The sequence below is a fragment of the Squalius cephalus genome, assembly GCF_949319135.1.
Source record: "Squalius cephalus genome assembly, chromosome: 2".
In the NCBI taxonomy this organism is placed as follows: domain Eukaryota; kingdom Metazoa; phylum Chordata; class Actinopteri; order Cypriniformes; family Leuciscidae; genus Squalius; species Squalius cephalus.
In genome coordinates this window covers 7,769,408-7,788,728 of record NC_137123.1, presented here as the reverse complement: position 1 = coordinate 7,788,728, position 19,321 = coordinate 7,769,408, and the positions used below count along the sequence as shown (strand labels likewise).

Genomic DNA, 19,321 nt, shown 5'->3' with positions numbered 1-19,321 from the left:
TAAGACTGAATTTTCATGCATAAGATTTGTGTTGGATTTAACAGGCCTAAAGTCAATCGTAGAGACCATTGGTACCAGTGATTTATACAATCTACCTAGGCTTACAATGCTTTGGGGAAAACAGAACAGAAAAAAAAGATTATACAATTTTGTTTTGTTAGATCCTCCCAGGAGCGTCTCAGTGTTGATAAGTGGATCTGGTGTAATAGTGGAGGGAGATTCAGTGACTCTGAACTGCATCAGTGACTCAAACCCTCCTGCTCTGAACTTCAGCTGGTTTAAAGGAGGAACGATTGTAAGATCTGGAAGAATCTTCAGCATCTCAAAGATCAGTTCGGATGACAGTGGAGAATACAAGTGCAAGTCCATCAATAAACATGGGGAGAAATACTCTCATGCTGTGACTTTAAATGTCATGTGTGAGTTAATGATCACCAGTTTATTTTTTAAAAAATTCAAAATGTATAATTTTGTAATATTTATTATGAATTTTATTTTTTGTCCTTTTTAGTCCCTCCCAGGAGCGTCTCAGTGTCCATCAGTCCATCTGGTGTAATAGTGGAGGGAGATTCAGTGACTCTGAACTGCATCAGTGACTCAAACCCTCCTGCAGAAATCAGCTGGATTAAAGGAGGAACGATTGTAGGATCTGGAAGAATCTACAGCATCTCAAAGATCAGCTCTGATGACAGTGGAGAATACAAGTGCAAGTCCATCAATGAACATGGAGAGAAATACTCTGATGCTGTGACTTTAAATGTCATGTGTGAGTTAATGATGGTTCAGTAAATGTGACATTAAATCCTCTAAACATTGTCAGTAATGTGATTTTTTTTCTGCTTTAGACCCGCCAAAGAATGTCTTAGTGTCTGTTTCTGGTGAAATAGTGGAGGAAGATTCAGTGACTCTGAACTGCACCAGTGACTCAAACCCTCCTGCTCTGAACTTCAGCTGGTTTAAGGAGAATGAAACCTCAGCTGTTGGATCTGGACAGAGTTTCAGTGCACTACAGAGTGGACGCTTCTACTGTCAGGCTCACAATCAACATGGATCTCAGAGATCAGACGCTGTAACTGTCACTGTTAAAGGTAGAGCAGCTCATATACTTACATTACTCTTTCTATAGTGACTCAAATGAATCTGTTCAGACGTTTTACTCTTTTGTCTCAGTTGCAGGACGTCTGGTGATATTATACATATCCATTGGAGGGGTTTGTGGAGCTGCAGTGATCATTACGATGTTAGTGATTTGGTAAGATGTGTGTTTGTGGTACTCTCTCGTGTGTGAATGAATGACTGAGTTAGAAAGTTGTGAATTCAGTGAGACGTCATGAACTAATAAAATAATAAAATAGAGATTAAACAGCTTGTTCCTGTCACTACCACACAAAGTACAGTTTTTATGGTGACAGTCCATCATAAATATGAAGATTATCAGATGTATTGTATCTTCTTCTATAAAGATGAAGATTGACATTTTGTTAATTAAAAAATTAGCACTTTATGTTTATGTTAAAAACATATTTTAGAAGGGCCTCATTAACTAATTTTCCCTGGGACCCACACACTTAAAGGGGACATATTGTGCAAAATTCACTTTTGCATGCTGTTTGGACATAAATGTGTGTTGGCAGTGTGTGTATACAACCAGCCAATAGTGATACAAATCCACTCACTCCTTTTTTATTAATCCCCATAAATCATCAGCAGTGTCTCCCAACAACCTGTTTTCAGAATGCAGCTTTAGTGACGTCACTAAAGCCACAGGCCCCGCCCACGAGTGTTGACAGACACTGCCGTTTCAACATAGACCCGCCCTGATCGAGTTCACAGCGAGTTGTACACATCCGCCATTGCTGCACTGACAAGAATGTCTCCCAAGCGTTGTAGGTGTTGTGTGGCTGGATGTATTAATCCACATAGCTCTCTCTATTTACTCCCGACATCTGAGGCAGCCGCTGAAGACGAGGTGGAATTACTTTGTTTTCAATGAAAATGCTCCCTCAACTCTACCGAAATTCGTTTATGTAACGTTACTTAGGCACTTCTTATACTGTGTTTACTCAGCTCTTACGGTGATTTTCTGGACTCAAACTGACGCTTCATCTTTTGTGTGATGTACAATAAACTTTATTAAACTCATCAGTATATGTTTGATCATCATTCAGAGCTGGTCCGAAACAGCAGACTTGTAGGCTATTAATAGTGGATACATACAAGCAGATGACAAATACGTTATAACCGTAATTAAACTACTAAACTATACCTGTTCCATCTCCATACAGCACTCTGACTCTGTAGGCATTATTCTCCGACTCTGGGTCGAAATGAACTCCGTTACTGAGAGTTTCTGATATTATCATCATTCTGTGAGATGAAATTGTCCTGAGACGGAGTGCAAGCTCATGAAGCTCCGCCCCCTGTGCCGTGCAGCAGCAGCTTATTTGCATTTAAAGGGCACACACTAAAACAGCGCGTTTTTTCTGAGCACCAAAAAGTGACAATTTAAACATTCTGTAAAAAAATATGTGTGGGTATTTTGAGCTAAAACTTCACATACACACTCTGGGGACATCAGAGATTTATTTTACATCTTGTGAAAAGGAGCATAATGTTGTTATATAGTAATTTGCCAATAGGTGTCACTGTTGTATTGCCAGTGTGTGTAAGGGTGGAATTCCTGCAGTGGTTCATGCTGCAAGAACTGCCGAATGACTAAAGAAACATTATTGGCAAGATAGTAGAAAGCTGCACATTTCTTGTCTATTACCACCCACTGCCACTTATACCAACGACGGAAATAAGTGCAGTTACAATAGCTTAATATTTGTGGGAGAGCATTGCTATAGATAGTGATGATATTGTATTGCAATATGTAGCACTTCAAAGTCAATACCAAATCAAAACTAGTTAGTACATTAGTTGCAATTGAAAAGGTTTAATGACAAATTATGGTTATGGTTACACTTAAAATAGTTACAAAATATATGAGATGAGATGATGATAACTTATACTATTAATTGTACCCAGCATATATGAAAAATGTTACCAGAGAGAGAGAGAGAGAGAGAGAGAGAGAGAGAGAGAGAGAGAGAGAGAGAGAGAGCGCGCGAAGAGGAGGCCCCAAGAAAGGGACCCAGAGAAGAAGATAGCCAGAGCATCAAAGAGACAGAGCAACAGTAACAAACTTCCTTTATCCTTTCCTTGACCATGTGACTAAAACCCAACTGTGAGACATTCAAACTGACCAATCAGATATTACACTTCCACCACTGTACTAAAGGTGTGACAATTCATCGACCCCCAAAGTACAAACATTTGGCCTGCAGGCCTAGATCACTATCAGTCCCTCTGTGCCTTAGGAACTCCAAATGGTCATTGTGGTAGGAAGAGGGGGTAGAAAAACAGTCAAGCAAATATCTTTGTTCATTTAAAATATCTTGGATTATTTTCAATCCTACATGAAACTTGGTGATGGCAGAGTGGTTGACGCTCTAGGACTTGGTAACGTTAAACTAAGAATGACATTAAAAATCAGTGATGTAAAAAATGTCACAATGTTTGATGTGCTGTATGTTCCCAAGTTATCCGGGAATCTTTTCTTAGTGGGAGCTGCTGTAAAAAAAGGAAATACGGTGCAGTTCAAGAAGTCTCGCTGTTCCATCCGTTATAAAAATGTTAATCTTGAGGAATGGGAACACAAAGATCTGATGGATTGTATCAGCTGGATGACGAGGGAAGTTCGCCCGTCTGTCACTGTGCATCAAGTGCATTAATAGCAGCCAGTTTGTGGCACCAGCGACTGGGTCACACCACTAAGTTGAAGGAACTTAAAAAACTGGTGAATGGAGTGGACCTTCCTGCTGAGAAAGAAGTTCCCTTCTGTGAAGCATGTGTAGAAGGCAAGCTGTCTAGGAAGCCACATAAGCCAGTGGGAGAGATCCGTTCCAAACATAAACTACAGTTGGTTCATAGTGACGTCTGTGGTCCCATGCAGACTGAATCTGTAGGTGGATCAAAGTACTTTGTGACTTTTATTGATGACTATTCTAGATGTTGCAAGGTATACTTTATGAAACAGAAGAGTGAAGTTCTTTGCAAATTCAAGGAATTTGAGAAAATATTATCCAATGAGTGCGGACTGAAAATGGTAAGACTAAGAACGGATAATGCACATCCAAAGAATTTCAAGAATACTTGAAGGATCAAGGTATCCACCATGAGACAACTGTACCTCACACACCTCAGCAAAATGGTGTTGCAGAAAGGAAAAAATAGGACATTAATTGAAGCAGCGAGAACCATGCTCTCTCACGCTAAATTACCAAAGTCGTACTGGGCAGATGCTGTACTAGCGACCGCAGCTTACATACAGAACAGACTCCCCACATCTGTACTGAAACAAGTGATGCCCTACCAGAGATGGTGCGACAAACAGCCAAATGTGAGTCACATGAAAGTGTTTGGTTGCGTAGCTTATGCACATGTCCTAGACACAGAAAGAAGAAAACTGGGCAATAAGACTGTGAAGCTTCGTTTCGTGGGATATGCCAACAATGCCAAGGGCTATCGCTTGTTCGATGAAGAAAAAAAGAAGATTTTAATTCGTCGGGATGTGATCTTCAACAAATCAGACTTTGACTTGAAACAAGAAGTGGACATTTCTTGTTCGGAGAACGAAGTTAACGTGAAAACCGACGAGAGAACACCAGTCGATGCTACTGTCGATGAAACTGCTAGAGAAGGTGGCGGAATCAGAAAACCACCTAAGAGATATGGTTATGATGAGTTTGCCGACCTGGTGACTGTGGATCATTATGCAAGTGTTTGTTTTGTTGCAGAACCAAGCACTCTGAAAGAGGCAATGATGAGTCCTAATGCAAAAGAATGGCAGGAGGCGGCTGACTTGGAACATGAATCACTGCTGGAAAATAAGAAGTGGGATTTAGTGAAATTGCCAAAGGATCGGAAGGCCATAGGATCGACATGGGTGTTTAAAGTCAAGCATCATAGTGACGGACGAGTGGAGAGATACAAGTGCAGACTTGTTGCTAAGGGTTACTCACAGAAGTATGGTGCCGACTACGATGAAACCTTTTCACCCGTGGTACGTTTTAGCTCAATTCGTAGGTTGTCCTTCGCTGTCCAGAATAACATGCATGTGCATCAGATGGATGTGGTAACCGCATTTCTAAATGGACACCTGGATGAGGAAATATATATGGAGCAACCAGAGGAACAAGCGGAAGAAGTCAATATATGGACTGAAGCAGTCCCCTCGCTGCTGGAGTAAAACTTTCACAGAGTTCATGAAGAACATTGGCTTCAAACAGAGTACATCAGACCCGTGTGTGTTCGTGAGCTCTCGACAGGAGCTGGAGATATTAGCGGCGTATTTTGATGATCTAATTCTGATCACAGAGTCGATGGAAAGCATCAAAAGTATGGTATGCATGAGGCAAATCCCGTTGCAACTCCAGCTGATGTAAATGTAAAGCTAAAAAGGAACGATGGTGTCAGCAAGCCTGTGAACCCAAGTACTTACCAGTCTATGGTAGGTAGCCTACCGTATGCTGCGATGGCCACACGACCCGACATAGCACAAGCAGTGAGCGTTGTGTCAAAGTTCAATGCAAATCCAAGTGTTGCACATCTGACTGCGGTGAAGAGAATTCTACGGTACTTGAAGGGAACACTGAAACTCACTCTCAAGTATGAGCGGTCAGAGTCTGGAACTTTGGTCGGTTTCTCAGATGCTGACTGGGCTGGAGACCAGGACGATCGTCGCTCTACAACCGGTAATGTGTTCTTACTGGGTGGAGGAGCGGTGAGTTAGCTCAGCAAGAAACAGTCAACTGTTGCTCTTTCAACAGCAGAGGCTGAGTTTGTTGCACTTAGCCAAGCAGCTCAGGAATGTGTCTGGCTAAGACGACTACTAAGTGATCTTGGAATGGATGCTACTCCTGTGGTGATCCTGGAGGACAACCAAGGAGCAATAGCAATCACAAAGAATCCAGTTGATCATTCAAGAACCAAGCACATTGACATTCGCTACCATTACATTTGTGAATGTGTGCAGAATGGACAAATACAACTGCAGAATTGTCCCACAGATGACATGAAGGCAGATATCTTGACCAAGCCATTGGTGAGACAGAAGTTTGAGTATCTTAGGAGTGAGATTGGACTCTGTTTCATTTAATTCTCTTTAGTCTGATCTTAAATGGCTAAACTGTGTTTTTTTGTGTGTGTGTGTTAATATAATTTACTAAGAAATGGCTTAGTCCTACTGTAAAATTAAGTGGGAGTGTTGTTATATCGTAATTTGCCAATATCTAGTGTGTCACTACAGTTCTGTTATTCATTATTCTTCGTTGTTTTTCCTGCTTTGTTGGATATAATAAAAAAGCATGTGAAACTTCAATAAATAATAGGTCCCCTCTAATGTAGGTTCGTTTCTGGTCGTGATGAACGTGAACTTAAGGCAAAATTTCCCATTCTTTCTTTCCACACTGACGGCTACTCAGTTAGTTATTGAATAATGAAATCTGAAGCTCAAATCATTACTCCATAAATCCTGAAGATGGACCAGATTTCATCACATTCAAAGTGGCAGTGCCATGTCCTATAGAGAAATACCTTCAGTTAAAATCATATCTGTGTATTAAACATCAAATCATTTCTGAATCTTAAAACATGTAGATCAGGAGCGCTTCCCGGATTCACTTATCTTGGTAGAGGTGCTCTTTGGAAGAGGTAGAGTAGATTTTAAACAAAAGAAAAACTCCAAGGCACTCTCCTGGAATATTCAAAATGCCTTTATTTTATGGCATAGTCAAAAAAAGCATAGTTTTTTTTTTTTTTTTTTTTGACTATGCCATAAAATAAAGGCATTTTTAATATTCCAGGAGAGTGCCTTGGAGTTTTTCTTTTGTTTAAAATCATTTCTGAATCTGATTGGTTGTAATTGTGTCAAATCACTGTCTTTAAAGGGGAATCAGGAGGATGAAAAAGAGAAATGACACACAGGAGTCTCAGGTGAGAATAATTATCAGAAGTTTACTGATCAGGGAAATGATTTGGTATCTAAATGATTGAAAGTCTGAATGTAGCAGAGACTTTTTCTAGTGAGTTGTTTATAGACGTTATTTATTTTCTCTTTATTCTGTTTTTTTCTTTAATGGCAAAGATGAATCATTACAGACCTGATCATGACAGATGCAATGCTTATGATGTTGAATTGAGTGAACCTGTGTATGAGAATGTAACGGTAAGTGTTTCCTACAGTAGACTAAACTCTCTTCACCTTTAGCCAAAAGGAATTAAACGCTCAATGTCAGTGTGGAAATATCTATATTGACTAAGTATAGGGGAATTTAATTAACACACTCCTGTTTTTACTTTGCCTTCATTCATAAAGGCTGCTCAACTTGATGATTGTAAACCCGAACTGGACTCGCCTCTGTATGAAAATCTACTAGTAAGTAAAAATACCCACTAGATAGAGACAAAACCCAATCTATTAGCCTTTCCTCTTGACAAATGTTGTTGATACTTTTATTTAAAAGCAGTGTGTGAACAGTGTGAACATATCTATATTGACTAAGTATATGGAGATTTAAATAACACACTCCTGTTTTTACTTTGTCTTCATTCATAAAGACTGCTCAACTTGATGATTGTAAACCCGAACTGGACTCGTCTCTGTATGAAAATCTTCCAGTAAGTAAGAATACCCACTAGATAGAGACTAAACCCAATCTATTAGCCTTTCCTCTTGACAAATGTTGTTGATGCTTTTATTTAAATATTTAAATATTAATGTTTTCTCTTTCTTTCTTTCTTTCTTTCTTTCTTTCTTTCTTTCTTTTTCAGCCTAACAAGAAGAGGCTGTAGTGTTTTGGACACAGTAAATATTACAGCCTTTATGCATCTCTTTGTGGGAGGAGCCCTGAATGATTGACAGGAGTGCCATGATGACGTGTGACTGAAGTAATCAGGCGATCATTTTAAAGATTGATGTGCGATAATGAAAGTAAATGGTTTACGAATTATGTATAAGTGTGTAATCACTATAGTGTGTTTTTCTTTATGCTTTTTTTATGATGTATGAATCTTACTTCATTGAGACTATTAATGTTTTAAAACTTGGGTATCCATATTGTTCATGTTTCCAATAAAAGTTAGAAAACAATAAGGCTCTAGTTGTAAAATTCCACACTTTTCTGACATTCAATAAATTAGAATAACAGCATAACAAATATTAAAGGCCATTACACTGAGATTGCAAGAGAGAGAAAAAATAGATTGAAATAGATAAGATTATTGTTTCAAGGATTACTGCTTGAGTGCTTGAGATAAAAAGTGTCTATGAATTGTATGACAAGAAGAGAAAGGCCTCTGAAGAAAGAAACAAGTCCAGAGTGTTTTTGGGAGAATATTTCACATGCTGGCATGCGCTAAAAGCACAGGTTGGGCTTCCCACTGATGCCTCAGTCGCGAAGTTTCTAATCTAATGCAAATCTTCTTTTGGAAAGTAGGCTTGTATGAGGCATGCCGACAGCAACTTGTAAACAGAGCGTGCACGAAGAGAACTAGGCTCGTGCATGCCCGTTCTCATCCTAGGGCGTCATATACTGATGCTTTTGACATTTCGTCTACATCCAACGCACATGGCACCCTTTAGCGTCAATATGAGACACAAATAGATATGGGCCAGAGGGCGCCTCTTAGCGGTCTAACTCTAACCCTACCCTAGACCTAAACCTACCCATAACCGAACAAAGCTCTGTGCGTCTCATATTGACGCTAAAGGGTGCCATGTGCGTTCGATGTAGACGAAATGTCAAAAGCGTCAGTATATGACGCCCTAGGATGAGAATGTGTTGCTTGTGCACACGTTTAATAGGCGTTCCCTTTCGGGAGCAGGTAGAGTGTTGCACATGTGTATTTTTTCAAAAAGTGGAGAGGGCGGTTCTTATCTAAAATTCGGGAAAATCCTCCACTATACCTTTAAATGACTTGCATATGATAGCATTTTTTTATCTGGGGAGTAGCAGAAACACAGCATTAATACAATTTTGTGTTGAATTTTGGAGGGAAATGGGGTGCTCCCATAACGTAGAATACAGTTACAGCAACGACCATTTGCAGCAAATTTCTGTAAATGTATGTTGGAGAGACGGCATTACATTAACATTGTGGTTAGTAAAAAAAAAAAAAAAAAACTTGAGATATGGTTACTGAGTGGAATAACTATGTTCATAACATTAACGTTAGGTTACTGTTAATGGGATTCATTTCAGTATATTTACATGTACACATACTGTACACAGTACATCGTATGCATGTATTTGTGTGTGTTCTGATGAATGGTTTGAAAGGATGTAGAGGTACATTAGCCATACTAAAATGAATCCTTTAACAGTAATGTTAATGTTATGGATCATATTTAGAAACATAGTTATTTCACTCAGTAACCATCTCTCCAGTTACACACACACACACACACACACACACACACACGTGTATATGTATGTATGTACGCGATAACTTGCCCAGCCCTAATATATATATATATATATATATATATATATATATATATATATATATATATATGCATACTCTACCAGTCAAAAGTTTTGTTTAATGTTTTTAAAATAAAATAATACAAAAAAATATATATTTAAAACGTAATTTATTCCTGTGGTCAAAGCTGAATTTTCAGCATCATTACTCCAGTCTTCAGTGTCACATGATCCTTCAGAAATCATTCTAATATGTGGATTTGATGCTCAAAAAACATTCATTATTATTATCAATATTGAAAACAGTTGTGTATTTTTTTTCAGGATTCTTTGATGAATAGGACTTTTGATCAATTTAATTAATCCTTGATGAATAAAAGTATTGATTTCTTTTATTTATTTTCCCCCAAAAACAAAATAGAAATTCCTACTGACCCCAAAAATTTTGAACGGTAGTGTGTAATGTTACAAAAGCTTTCTATTTCAGATAAATGTTGTTCTTTTGAACTTTCTATGCATCAAATAATCCTGAAATAAAAATGTAAATAACCTTTTCAACATTGAATAATAATGAGATATGTTTCTTGACCATCAAATCATCATATTAGAGTGATTTCTGAAGGATCATGTGACACTGAAGACTGGAGTAATGATGCTGAAAATTCAGCTTTGATCTCAGGAATACATTACACTTTACTATATATTCACATAGAAAACAGCTGTTTTAAATTGTAATTATATTTTTTTATTATTATTTTTTAATCAAATAAATGCAACTTTGGTGAGCAGAAGAGACTTCTTTTAAAAACATAAAAAAATCTTACCGAGGGCTTCTGGTTGGAACATCAGCCATGACGGTCGCACAGTAGAGAGCTCTCGATAGAACCTGCGAAATTCGAACAAAAGCCCCTTTTATAAAGATGATAAAATACAGTTTAACTTAGAGGACGGGGCAAGACACTACCGTGAACATTTAATTTTTTTCTGAGGCGTCTTGAGCAGTGAAATACAGTTTTATCCTCGACGATCAAGGCTTACTAACATCTAATAGTATTTAGCAAAAGATGACAGATGCAGAGATTTTGCAAGAACTGAGGCAATTTCGCCAGGAGAACAGACAGCAATTTGAGGAACTAAGAAGCGACATATCGGGTCTCAATAAAAGACTGGGAGAGGCCGAAGACCGGATCGAAAAGGCCGAAGAGCGGATACAAACCTCAGAAGACGCAGCATTGGAGAGGCTAAAGCTACATATGAGGGTAGATGAGAAGCTAACAGAAATGGAGAGCCACAGCAGACGCGTGCAAACAGAATAATATTCTGTTAACATGCTATCTTTTGTAGACAAACTTCTTCGTGAGGGCCTTCAACTGTCTGAAGAAATGCCTGATTTGCAAATTCAGAGGGCACATCGCTCGCTAGGCCTTCAGCCAGCAGCTGGTGCACCGCCTCGCTCTATTGTGGTCAAGTTTTTGAGTTTTAAAGTGAAGGAGATGCTGCAGCATAAAGCGTGGCAAATAAGAGGATTCAAGTGGAGAGACAATCATGTAAACCTCGATCATGATTATCCACCATCCATCATTGCTTAACGGAAGGAATATGCGGAAATTCTGAAGGTTCTGAAAGCTAATAATGTTAAGTTTCAAACGCTATTCCCCGCCAGGCTACGTGTGATGCACGAAGATGGAACCGGAATATACGATTCACCGACTGAAGCAGCCAAAGATCTTGTGAAAAGAGGCTACGTGATCACAACAATGCCAGCACTGCCACCGGCATCATTGACTGAACGGATAAAACAGTTGTCCTGGACCCGAGTGAATCGGCGCGCTACGAAGGCTACACACGACCCCACTCGAGACACCAGCTACAAGGAGAAGCTTCGCACATTTCGGAGGACCACCCCAGGAACGACAACGGATTAAATTGAAACGAAGTGATGTGGAAAACATCCAAGCGATTTTAGTTATTATTAAGACACGGTGGTGAGTAGATTGTGATTTTTGAATAGATGGGTTATGTAGGTAGAGCTTTCAAGATGCTGTGAACCAACAAGGACCCCCTTCATTGAACCCAGTTGAAGGGTTTTGCCTTAGAACGGCCCGTGGACCTATTAGGGTCTAAAGCAGGGGTGGGCAAACTACGGCCCGCGGGCCACATGCGGCCCGTTAGGCTGTTTAATCCAGCCCGCCGAGTATTTAAAAAAATTGTCTTAAGATCGCATTAATTTTGCCTTTTTTCTTGCAATACTTTGCCTTATATATTGCGTTGCATATATCTGACAATCGGAATATCAGATATTGCATGCATGCCATAGCTAACAAATGTAAAAAAGGAAAAATGACATAAAGGCTGATCATCATTCATTCAGTGCTGTTGTGGCTGCGGTGCGTCACGTAACAAGCAATGACGCGTCACCATGGAAACCAAACAGACAGCGACTTAAGCCAGACTGGTTGCACGTTAATGTTTTTTCCTTTTTTGGAAGCTCACAGAGAAAAAAATGTTTGGTAACCGCTTGCACACCTGAGTTTTTCCTTTGATTTGTCTGCTATTTATTTTTAGTTATTTTAAATATAAGTTATTTAGCTCCTCTGGATTTGTGGATGTATCCTGACTGATTCCGTTATCGCCCGGCTTTCGACTACGCTCGTGTCTGCCATGTAGTGCTACAGAACCCGTTTTTTTTTTTTTCATTAAATGTTCTGATCTACCTTTGCTTTTTATGTTTTAATTTATTATTCTTAAAATAAATTTGTTTCGTTTATTTCGGTTTTTTTTTCCACAAATGACTTTTGGAAGTGCAAATTGCCATGCAGTTTTGATAAAGGTGAATTAACGTAGGCCTAACCTTCTGTCATTTTTACTCTTCTAAGTGTACACTTGCAGGTATTTTGTTTCTAATTTACTGTTAGGCCCATGAAATAATAATAAGAATAAACAATATTTAAAAAGTATAGGCTATCTAACATCTGACTAATTAAAAATTAACATCAAGACATAACATGCTAAATGGGGGATATCTAACATAAAAAAAGTATTGTCAGAATGTCGTCTCTCAGTTGTTGAATTTCGCGCAGACGTTGCCACAACGTAAATGTGTTTGCTCAGCCCGATCTCATGAAAGTGCGAATACCACGAATTGTATTTGTAGTGCTTATGATACGCAAATTTCGCGTGCATATGATACGCACTTTATGGCATGTAATAGGCATGCACTCCGCACCCCTAATCCTAACCAAGGGGTTTACAGTGCAGCATATGCACGAAAAAAAAAAAAAAAAAAACCTTTTTGCCGTATAAATGGCACGAGAAATAAAATTTGTGGTATAGATACGCACTTTCATGAGATTGTGCTTCATAATCTGCTACTGGGCCGGCCCTCTGTCAAATTTTAAAACCCAGTGTGGCCCTTGAGCCAAAAAGTTTGCCCACCCCTGGTCTAAAGGGTAGACCCCTACATAGGAAGTCACCTCTTTGTCATTTTGGTATATTTTATGTTGTTCTGTATGTTCATATTTTGCGTATGTTTCTTTGTTTGTTATACTCTGCTGTTCTGCGCAGAAAAGGGAAGAGTACTGTGTCTAATTGTTCGGTTAACCATTAATACAGTCACATGTTTAATAGACCTATAAATCTTGTATCACTTTACATAAATGGCATATTTAACCCAGTTAAGAAGTCAAAAATATTTCTCCTCACATGACTCAGGTAGACGTAGAGGAGTGGCGATTTTGTTGTGCAGTGCGGTAAATTTCGAATACATATCTGAACACAAAGATAAAGAGGAGAGGTACATTATGGTAATTGGTAAAATTGAGGGAACCTTAGTGAGTCTGTTCAATGTCTATATTCCACCAGGGAGTGACTGGTCATTTTACAAACAAGTACTTGAAACATTGACAACAAAGAGTCAGGGCGTTCTAATATGTGGGGGAGATTTTAACATTAGATTAAATCCGAAAAAGGACAGTTCAAATGGCAAACCCGACACCAAAAAAATGTATAAAAAAGTAAATAATTTCATGAAAGAAGTGGGAATAGTAGATATATGGAGGGAAATTATCCCGACAGGGCGGGATTACACTCACTATTCTGGGGCGCACAATGTCTACTCCAAAATAGACTTATTCCTAATGTTTAAAAATATGTTTCGTGTGATAAATTGTGACATAGGAATAAGTGCATTCTCGGACCACAATCCGGTATATCTGTATCTTAACCTTAATGGTAAAATAAAGTCTACTCTATGGAGATTAAATAGGAATATTCTGAATGACAAGGAAATCATGAATAAATTGAAATTTGAAATTGAATCCTATCTGGAATACAATGACAATGATGCAGTCTCACCAGTTATATTATGGGATGCTTTAAAAGCAGTGCTTCATGGGGAAATTATTGCAATTTCTTTTACGGTAAAGAAATTGAAAAAACAAAAATTACTAGATCTCGAGACTAAACTTAAAGAAGTACAGAAAGAACATTCATCTTCTCTACAGGACTCAGTGAAAGTAAAAATGTTCGAAGTAAAGAAGGAGATAAAATAAATAAACACACAGGACATTCAAAAAAAGCTTCTTTTTACAAAGCAACAATATTACAATACTGGAGGGAAAGCCCTTAAACTTTTGTCATATAGATTAAGGAAACAACAGGCAGAGAGAAACATTTTCAAAATTAAACATCCCGAAACTAACCTAGAACAAATACAACAGTGTTTTGAGGAGTATTATCGGAAACTATATTCTCAGCCTCAATTAAGAAGTGCTACTGAAATTGATTCATTTTTATCTCCACTAAATTTACCTAAAGTCACAAATGACCAGAACAAGAAGCTAATCTCCAAAATTACTAAGGAAGAAATTATATCCGCAATTAAGAGATTAAAAAACGGAAAAGCCCCTGGTGCAGACGGATTCAATTCCGAATGGTATAAACTCATGTAAGATCACTTGGCACCGACATTAATGAAAGCATTTAACGGGGTACTTGAAACGAAGACTATTCCTCCATTGTGGAGAGAAGCCATCATTTATATTATCCCCAAAGAAAATAAAGACAAACTAGACTGTGGAAACTATCACCCCGTGAGTGTACTCAGTACCGATTACAAATTATTTACTTCCATATTATGTAAACGTCTCGAGGTAATGTTACCTGAACTCATACATAAAGACCAGACAGGCTTTATTAGACAGAGACAGACGCAAGACAATATTAGGAAAGCGCTTCTGATAATGAAACATGTCAGGCAATGCAAATTAGAAAAAATAAGTTTGGATGCAGAAAAAGCGTTTGATTCAGTACGATGGACATTTTTATATAAAGTAATGGATGCATTTGGCTTTCATTCTGACTTGGTTGAGACATTTTGTGCACTGTACAAAAAACCTACTGCCAGAGTTAAAATAAACGGGGATTTATCCAAATCTATTAAATTAGAAAGAGGAACCCGCCAGGGCTGTGGAGCATTGGCACTACTTTTCTCTTTGTTTATTGAACCCTTAGCCCAGTGGATTAGGCAGAGCACAGAAATTCAAGGGGTTACTTTAAAATCAGGGGAACAAAAATGTAGCGTTTATACGCCCGTATAAATATAATTAATTATTATTGATAACGGATTATTATATCAATAATTAATAATTTAATTATTTTCAGAATTTACTGTAGCAGAATCAATAGTATGATCAGTTTATCAGTTCATCCAATGAACAGAAAGCATAAACAATTATTAACTCTAGGAAATATAATATCTTCCTGGCCAAGAAAGAATAATCCCCAGCCAACAGTAAATTAAGAAATAAATCAAGGGTAAAAGCATAGGTAACTTAGATCACATTTCAAGACAATAAATTCGTAAGCACATAACACAAGTAATACTTCTCTTTTCAAATACAAACAATACTTTATTGATTATATACTAACACATAAAACTAATATCTAACACAAACACACCCACACACACACATTCATACGAGTTGCAGCAAGAAAGAGAGTGAGGAAAGAATGAGTTTTAAGAGTGAGATGATGAAATCCCAAGTTTCTATATGCACTTATAAGACATGACCTGAACGAACCATCAAACATTAATTTAACCTTTCTATCGTTTCGTAGGTTATTAAAGCGATATCAAAATACACCAGTTCAGCTTTAGAGTCTGGAGGTTACTTGCTCGTTTTGCTTTTGGGAATTCCTTTGGTCGGTGTCAACGGGGGTTTCCCGAGTTCGTTCGTTGGCTGGTGTCCCCGTGCTTGGATAGATGGGGCGGCCAGTCATGTGGTGTGAATGAAAGTCTTTGTTGAAGCTGGCTTTGCAGAAGAAACGTGGACCGAAATCTTGCTGCAAAACTTAACTTAGAACCGAGACTCACAACGGAAAATAAAGGAAAACTCAGAAAAGAAAGAAAATTGAGACGAGAGTAGTAAGAAGGCTTGAAAAAGCTGTTGAACCCGTTCTTCTGATCTTAATTTGGGTTCTTTGTCTCTTCGCGTCTACATGGTTACTTGTCTGATTTAGATCTTCATCTCCCGCTGCATTTTTGTTCTGCCCAACTTAACTAACGCTCTGCGCTGGGTTTTTAAAGGGTTTTTTAAAACAAAAAAAAGGTTTGTTACTCCTACAAATGGGAGTTCTGACTGCAGCTTTGTTTTCAAAGTCGTAAATCATGTCTTCCCTGGGGGTGTCAGTTCTCTAGCTTTAATTGGAGACCAGATGCAACAGTTTAGGCATGATTTCTAATTATCAGAATACGAAACATTTTACACAGATTTAATTCCAGCCATCTTGCTAGTTGTGTTCGTAAGATAGCATTGATATGAAACAGTACACACTTTCATTCACACATCTAATAGTTATAACAATTACATGAATTATATGGAATCTAAGCATATTAGACAAACACACATATTGTAGACACAAAATAGAATCATATAGTTGCATGATGTTTGATTATAAGTCCATCGAGAATTGTTCTGGAATGATTTTATTTATTGTTATGGGTAAAATCTCAGTTCTCGTGGTTTGAAGAGATTTTACTCTGTGTCATTCAGAGGTCCTTACGAAAGATGGGGTCTAAGACATTCCAATCTGAGGTCATGCATATTTCCTGCTGAAAGCTGTTTTGTTCATCTCTCATGGGACCTTGGTCTCGGTCATTCTCTTAACCAATCAGTGTTCGGCAACAAAGCTAGCATTGACCAGTTATTTCGTTAGTGCTGGGGGGCTCTTTTGAATAGCCAGACTGGTGGCGCCTGGACCCCATGACAAGATTGATGAGGATGCGAAGTCCTGACCAAATCTGCCCCTTTGTTCGGCGGGATGTGGAAAGTTTGAATTAATCTTCTGGAAGAAGATTAGTTTGTGTTTGGTTCATCCTCGCAGTCGCTACAGTCCTAAAACAAATGGTAATGCCATGTTGGTAGATTAGCACCTGTAGAATTTCCTTTTGTTGAAAGCCCAGATAAAAGTAAAAAGCTACTATTATGTTTAGATCCATGTCAAAAGCAGTTCGACTTCATGAGCGCAGGTCTTTACTAAAAAAAATATTACGACTTTATTCTCGTAATGTTTCGACTTTAAAGGGGGGGTGAAACACTCAGTTTCAGTCAATCTCATGTTAATCTTGAGTACCTATAGAGTAGTATTGCATCCTACATATCTCCAAAAATATCTTCATCTCTCAGACACTAGGGGCCCTATCTTGCACCCAGCGCAATTGACTTTGTACAGCGACGCATGTATCATTCCTATTTTGCACCCGCGCAAAGCGCGTTTTTTCCTCCACAGAAGCACGTCGCTAAACTAGGGAATGAACTTGCGCTCCCTGGGCGGTTCAGCGCAAAAAAGGAGGCGTGTTCCAGCGCAAACGTTCCTTCATGCTATTTTGCAGGTTTAGAAAACAGTTGCGCCACTAACCAGGAAAAAATGGTTTAAAGTCAGTGGCGCGTTGCGCATGTTATTCATATGCTATTTTAAGGGCGCATGCTTGGCCATAATCAATGTAGCGTGTGCACAACGCGCATACACTTTGATTCTCTAATCTACACAGAAGCAGCAGTTTTCATTTTTGCAAATTATACATTATTACGATAGATAGATAGATAGATAGATATACAATTTATTATAAAAGCATACATCTAGCTTACACATTTACCCAAATTATCATACGCCTTTTTAACCGAAGTTAATTTGGGTGGGTTTCTCCATCCCCAACGTCCCTGACGAGAGCGTTGCTCTCCTCGGCTGTGAACCGCTCCTGGCGCGCGCCTGGCAAATCCGCCGTTATAATAGGAATCCGCTTTTGAACAAGCGCGCCTGCTCTTAAAGGGAATGTGAGATGACGCTCTGATTGGTTTATTTCACGTTACGCCCAAACCACACCTATGAATAATGAAGCTACTTCAGACCAACCCATTTTAGATTTGCGCCTGGCGCAAGAGTCATTTATCCCGCCGGGAAAATAGCAACAGCGCCAAGACCCGCCCACAAAGTTACTTGCGCTTTGCGCTTTGACACTTGCGTTTCAGATCGTTAAAATAGGGCCCTATGTCTTTAGTTTTATTATATTTATAAAAGAAAGATAGGCTGTACCGAGTCTTTCCGGAAAAAAACGAGCGGCTGGAGGCGTGCCGTGTGGGCGGAGCGCCGATAGCTAACAACACACAGGCATTTGAAGCAGTTTTACTCACCGCCTGCGGTTCCAACGCACGACCGTGAACCTTTATCGTTGGGACTGGTCCATCCTTAAGCATTAGACGATCTGCAAATCCGGCGTCGAACTGGGCCTTGTTTATAAAACCTATGCAGCGCTGCCGATGATTTCCTGTTGAAGCGCGTTGATGTGCGCGGTCTCGCTCTCCTCTGGTCGACGTGTGCGCGGGCGCGCTTTTCCGAGAGAAATGCTCATATAAGGAGTTCCACTCTCGTCTACGTCATTAGATCCACGATCGAAAAAAAACAGCCAAAACTTGTACCAACCCGGAAGTAAGATTTTCGGCACAGAAATTCTCCGTTGTTCGTCCAAAATATTGTTTTAAAACTTTGGCCATGTTTAGCATGAGAATCCATCTCTTTAACACTGTAAACAACTCTGAATACATGAAACACCATTGTACCCCCCCCTTTAATCTCGAAACATTTCGACTTTAATCTCGAAACATTTCGACTTTAATCTCGAAACATTTCAACTTTAATCTAGAAATGATAGCATTTTTTTTTTCAGATTTTTTTTTTTTTTTTTACGTTGCGGTTCGACTTTAATCTCGAAACGTTTCGACTTTAATCTCGAAATGATAGCTTTTTTTTCAGAATTTTTTTTTTTTTACGTTACGGTTCAGGGCTTCCGTAAATATCAGTTTATATAGTGTATAATATTACTTATCAAAGTGTATATACTAACCAGAAATGTTACTAACAACTAAAAATAATTATATAAATAAAATGTAAAAATGACACAAAATTCAATATTCTTTGGTACACCTTATCTACAGTTCAATAAAGCTATTAAAATGTGAAATACAGTAGCAACCAGCGATGATGAGGCAATTCACACAAGAGGCAAAATTAAGAAAGCAGAGAATCAGAGCAATGATGAAGTTTAAGTGCAAAAGGCAGTAGCTTTGACAAGATATTGTATAAAACACTACACAGCTCTTTATATCTTCTCAGGCTCCTTCAGGACAAGGTCACACAAACCAAGTTTCATAATAATATCATTTGAGTTCATAAAATACATCATATTACTACAAAATAGTAAATGGCCAACATGGGAAAGTTGGGTGTCGTTCAGCTTG

General features: G+C 38.6%; 2 protein-coding genes across 2 annotated transcripts in view; both read left to right on the top strand.

Annotated features, from left to right (window-relative positions):
• Positions 1-8,187, top strand: part of LOC307151365 (B-cell receptor CD22-like) — a 42,980-nt gene extending 34,793 nt beyond the window's left edge. The window contains exons 6-14 of the mRNA XM_079859350.1: positions 162-419; positions 512-766; positions 846-1,088; positions 1,171-1,252; positions 6,993-7,038; positions 7,190-7,270; positions 7,421-7,480; positions 7,663-7,722; positions 7,876-8,187. Coding sequence (XP_079715476.1) covers positions 162-419; positions 512-766; positions 846-1,088; positions 1,171-1,252; positions 6,993-7,038; positions 7,190-7,270; positions 7,421-7,480; positions 7,663-7,722; positions 7,876-7,896 — 1,106 coding nt within the window. The 3' untranslated portion in view covers positions 7,897-8,187. The remainder of the gene's footprint in view (positions 1-161; positions 420-511; positions 767-845; positions 1,089-1,170; positions 1,253-6,992; positions 7,039-7,189; positions 7,271-7,420; positions 7,481-7,662; positions 7,723-7,875) is intronic.
• Positions 1-19,321, top strand: part of LOC307151430 (uncharacterized protein) — a 75,647-nt gene that overhangs the window by 39,672 nt on the left and 16,654 nt on the right. The gene's annotated exons all lie outside the window — the stretch shown is intronic.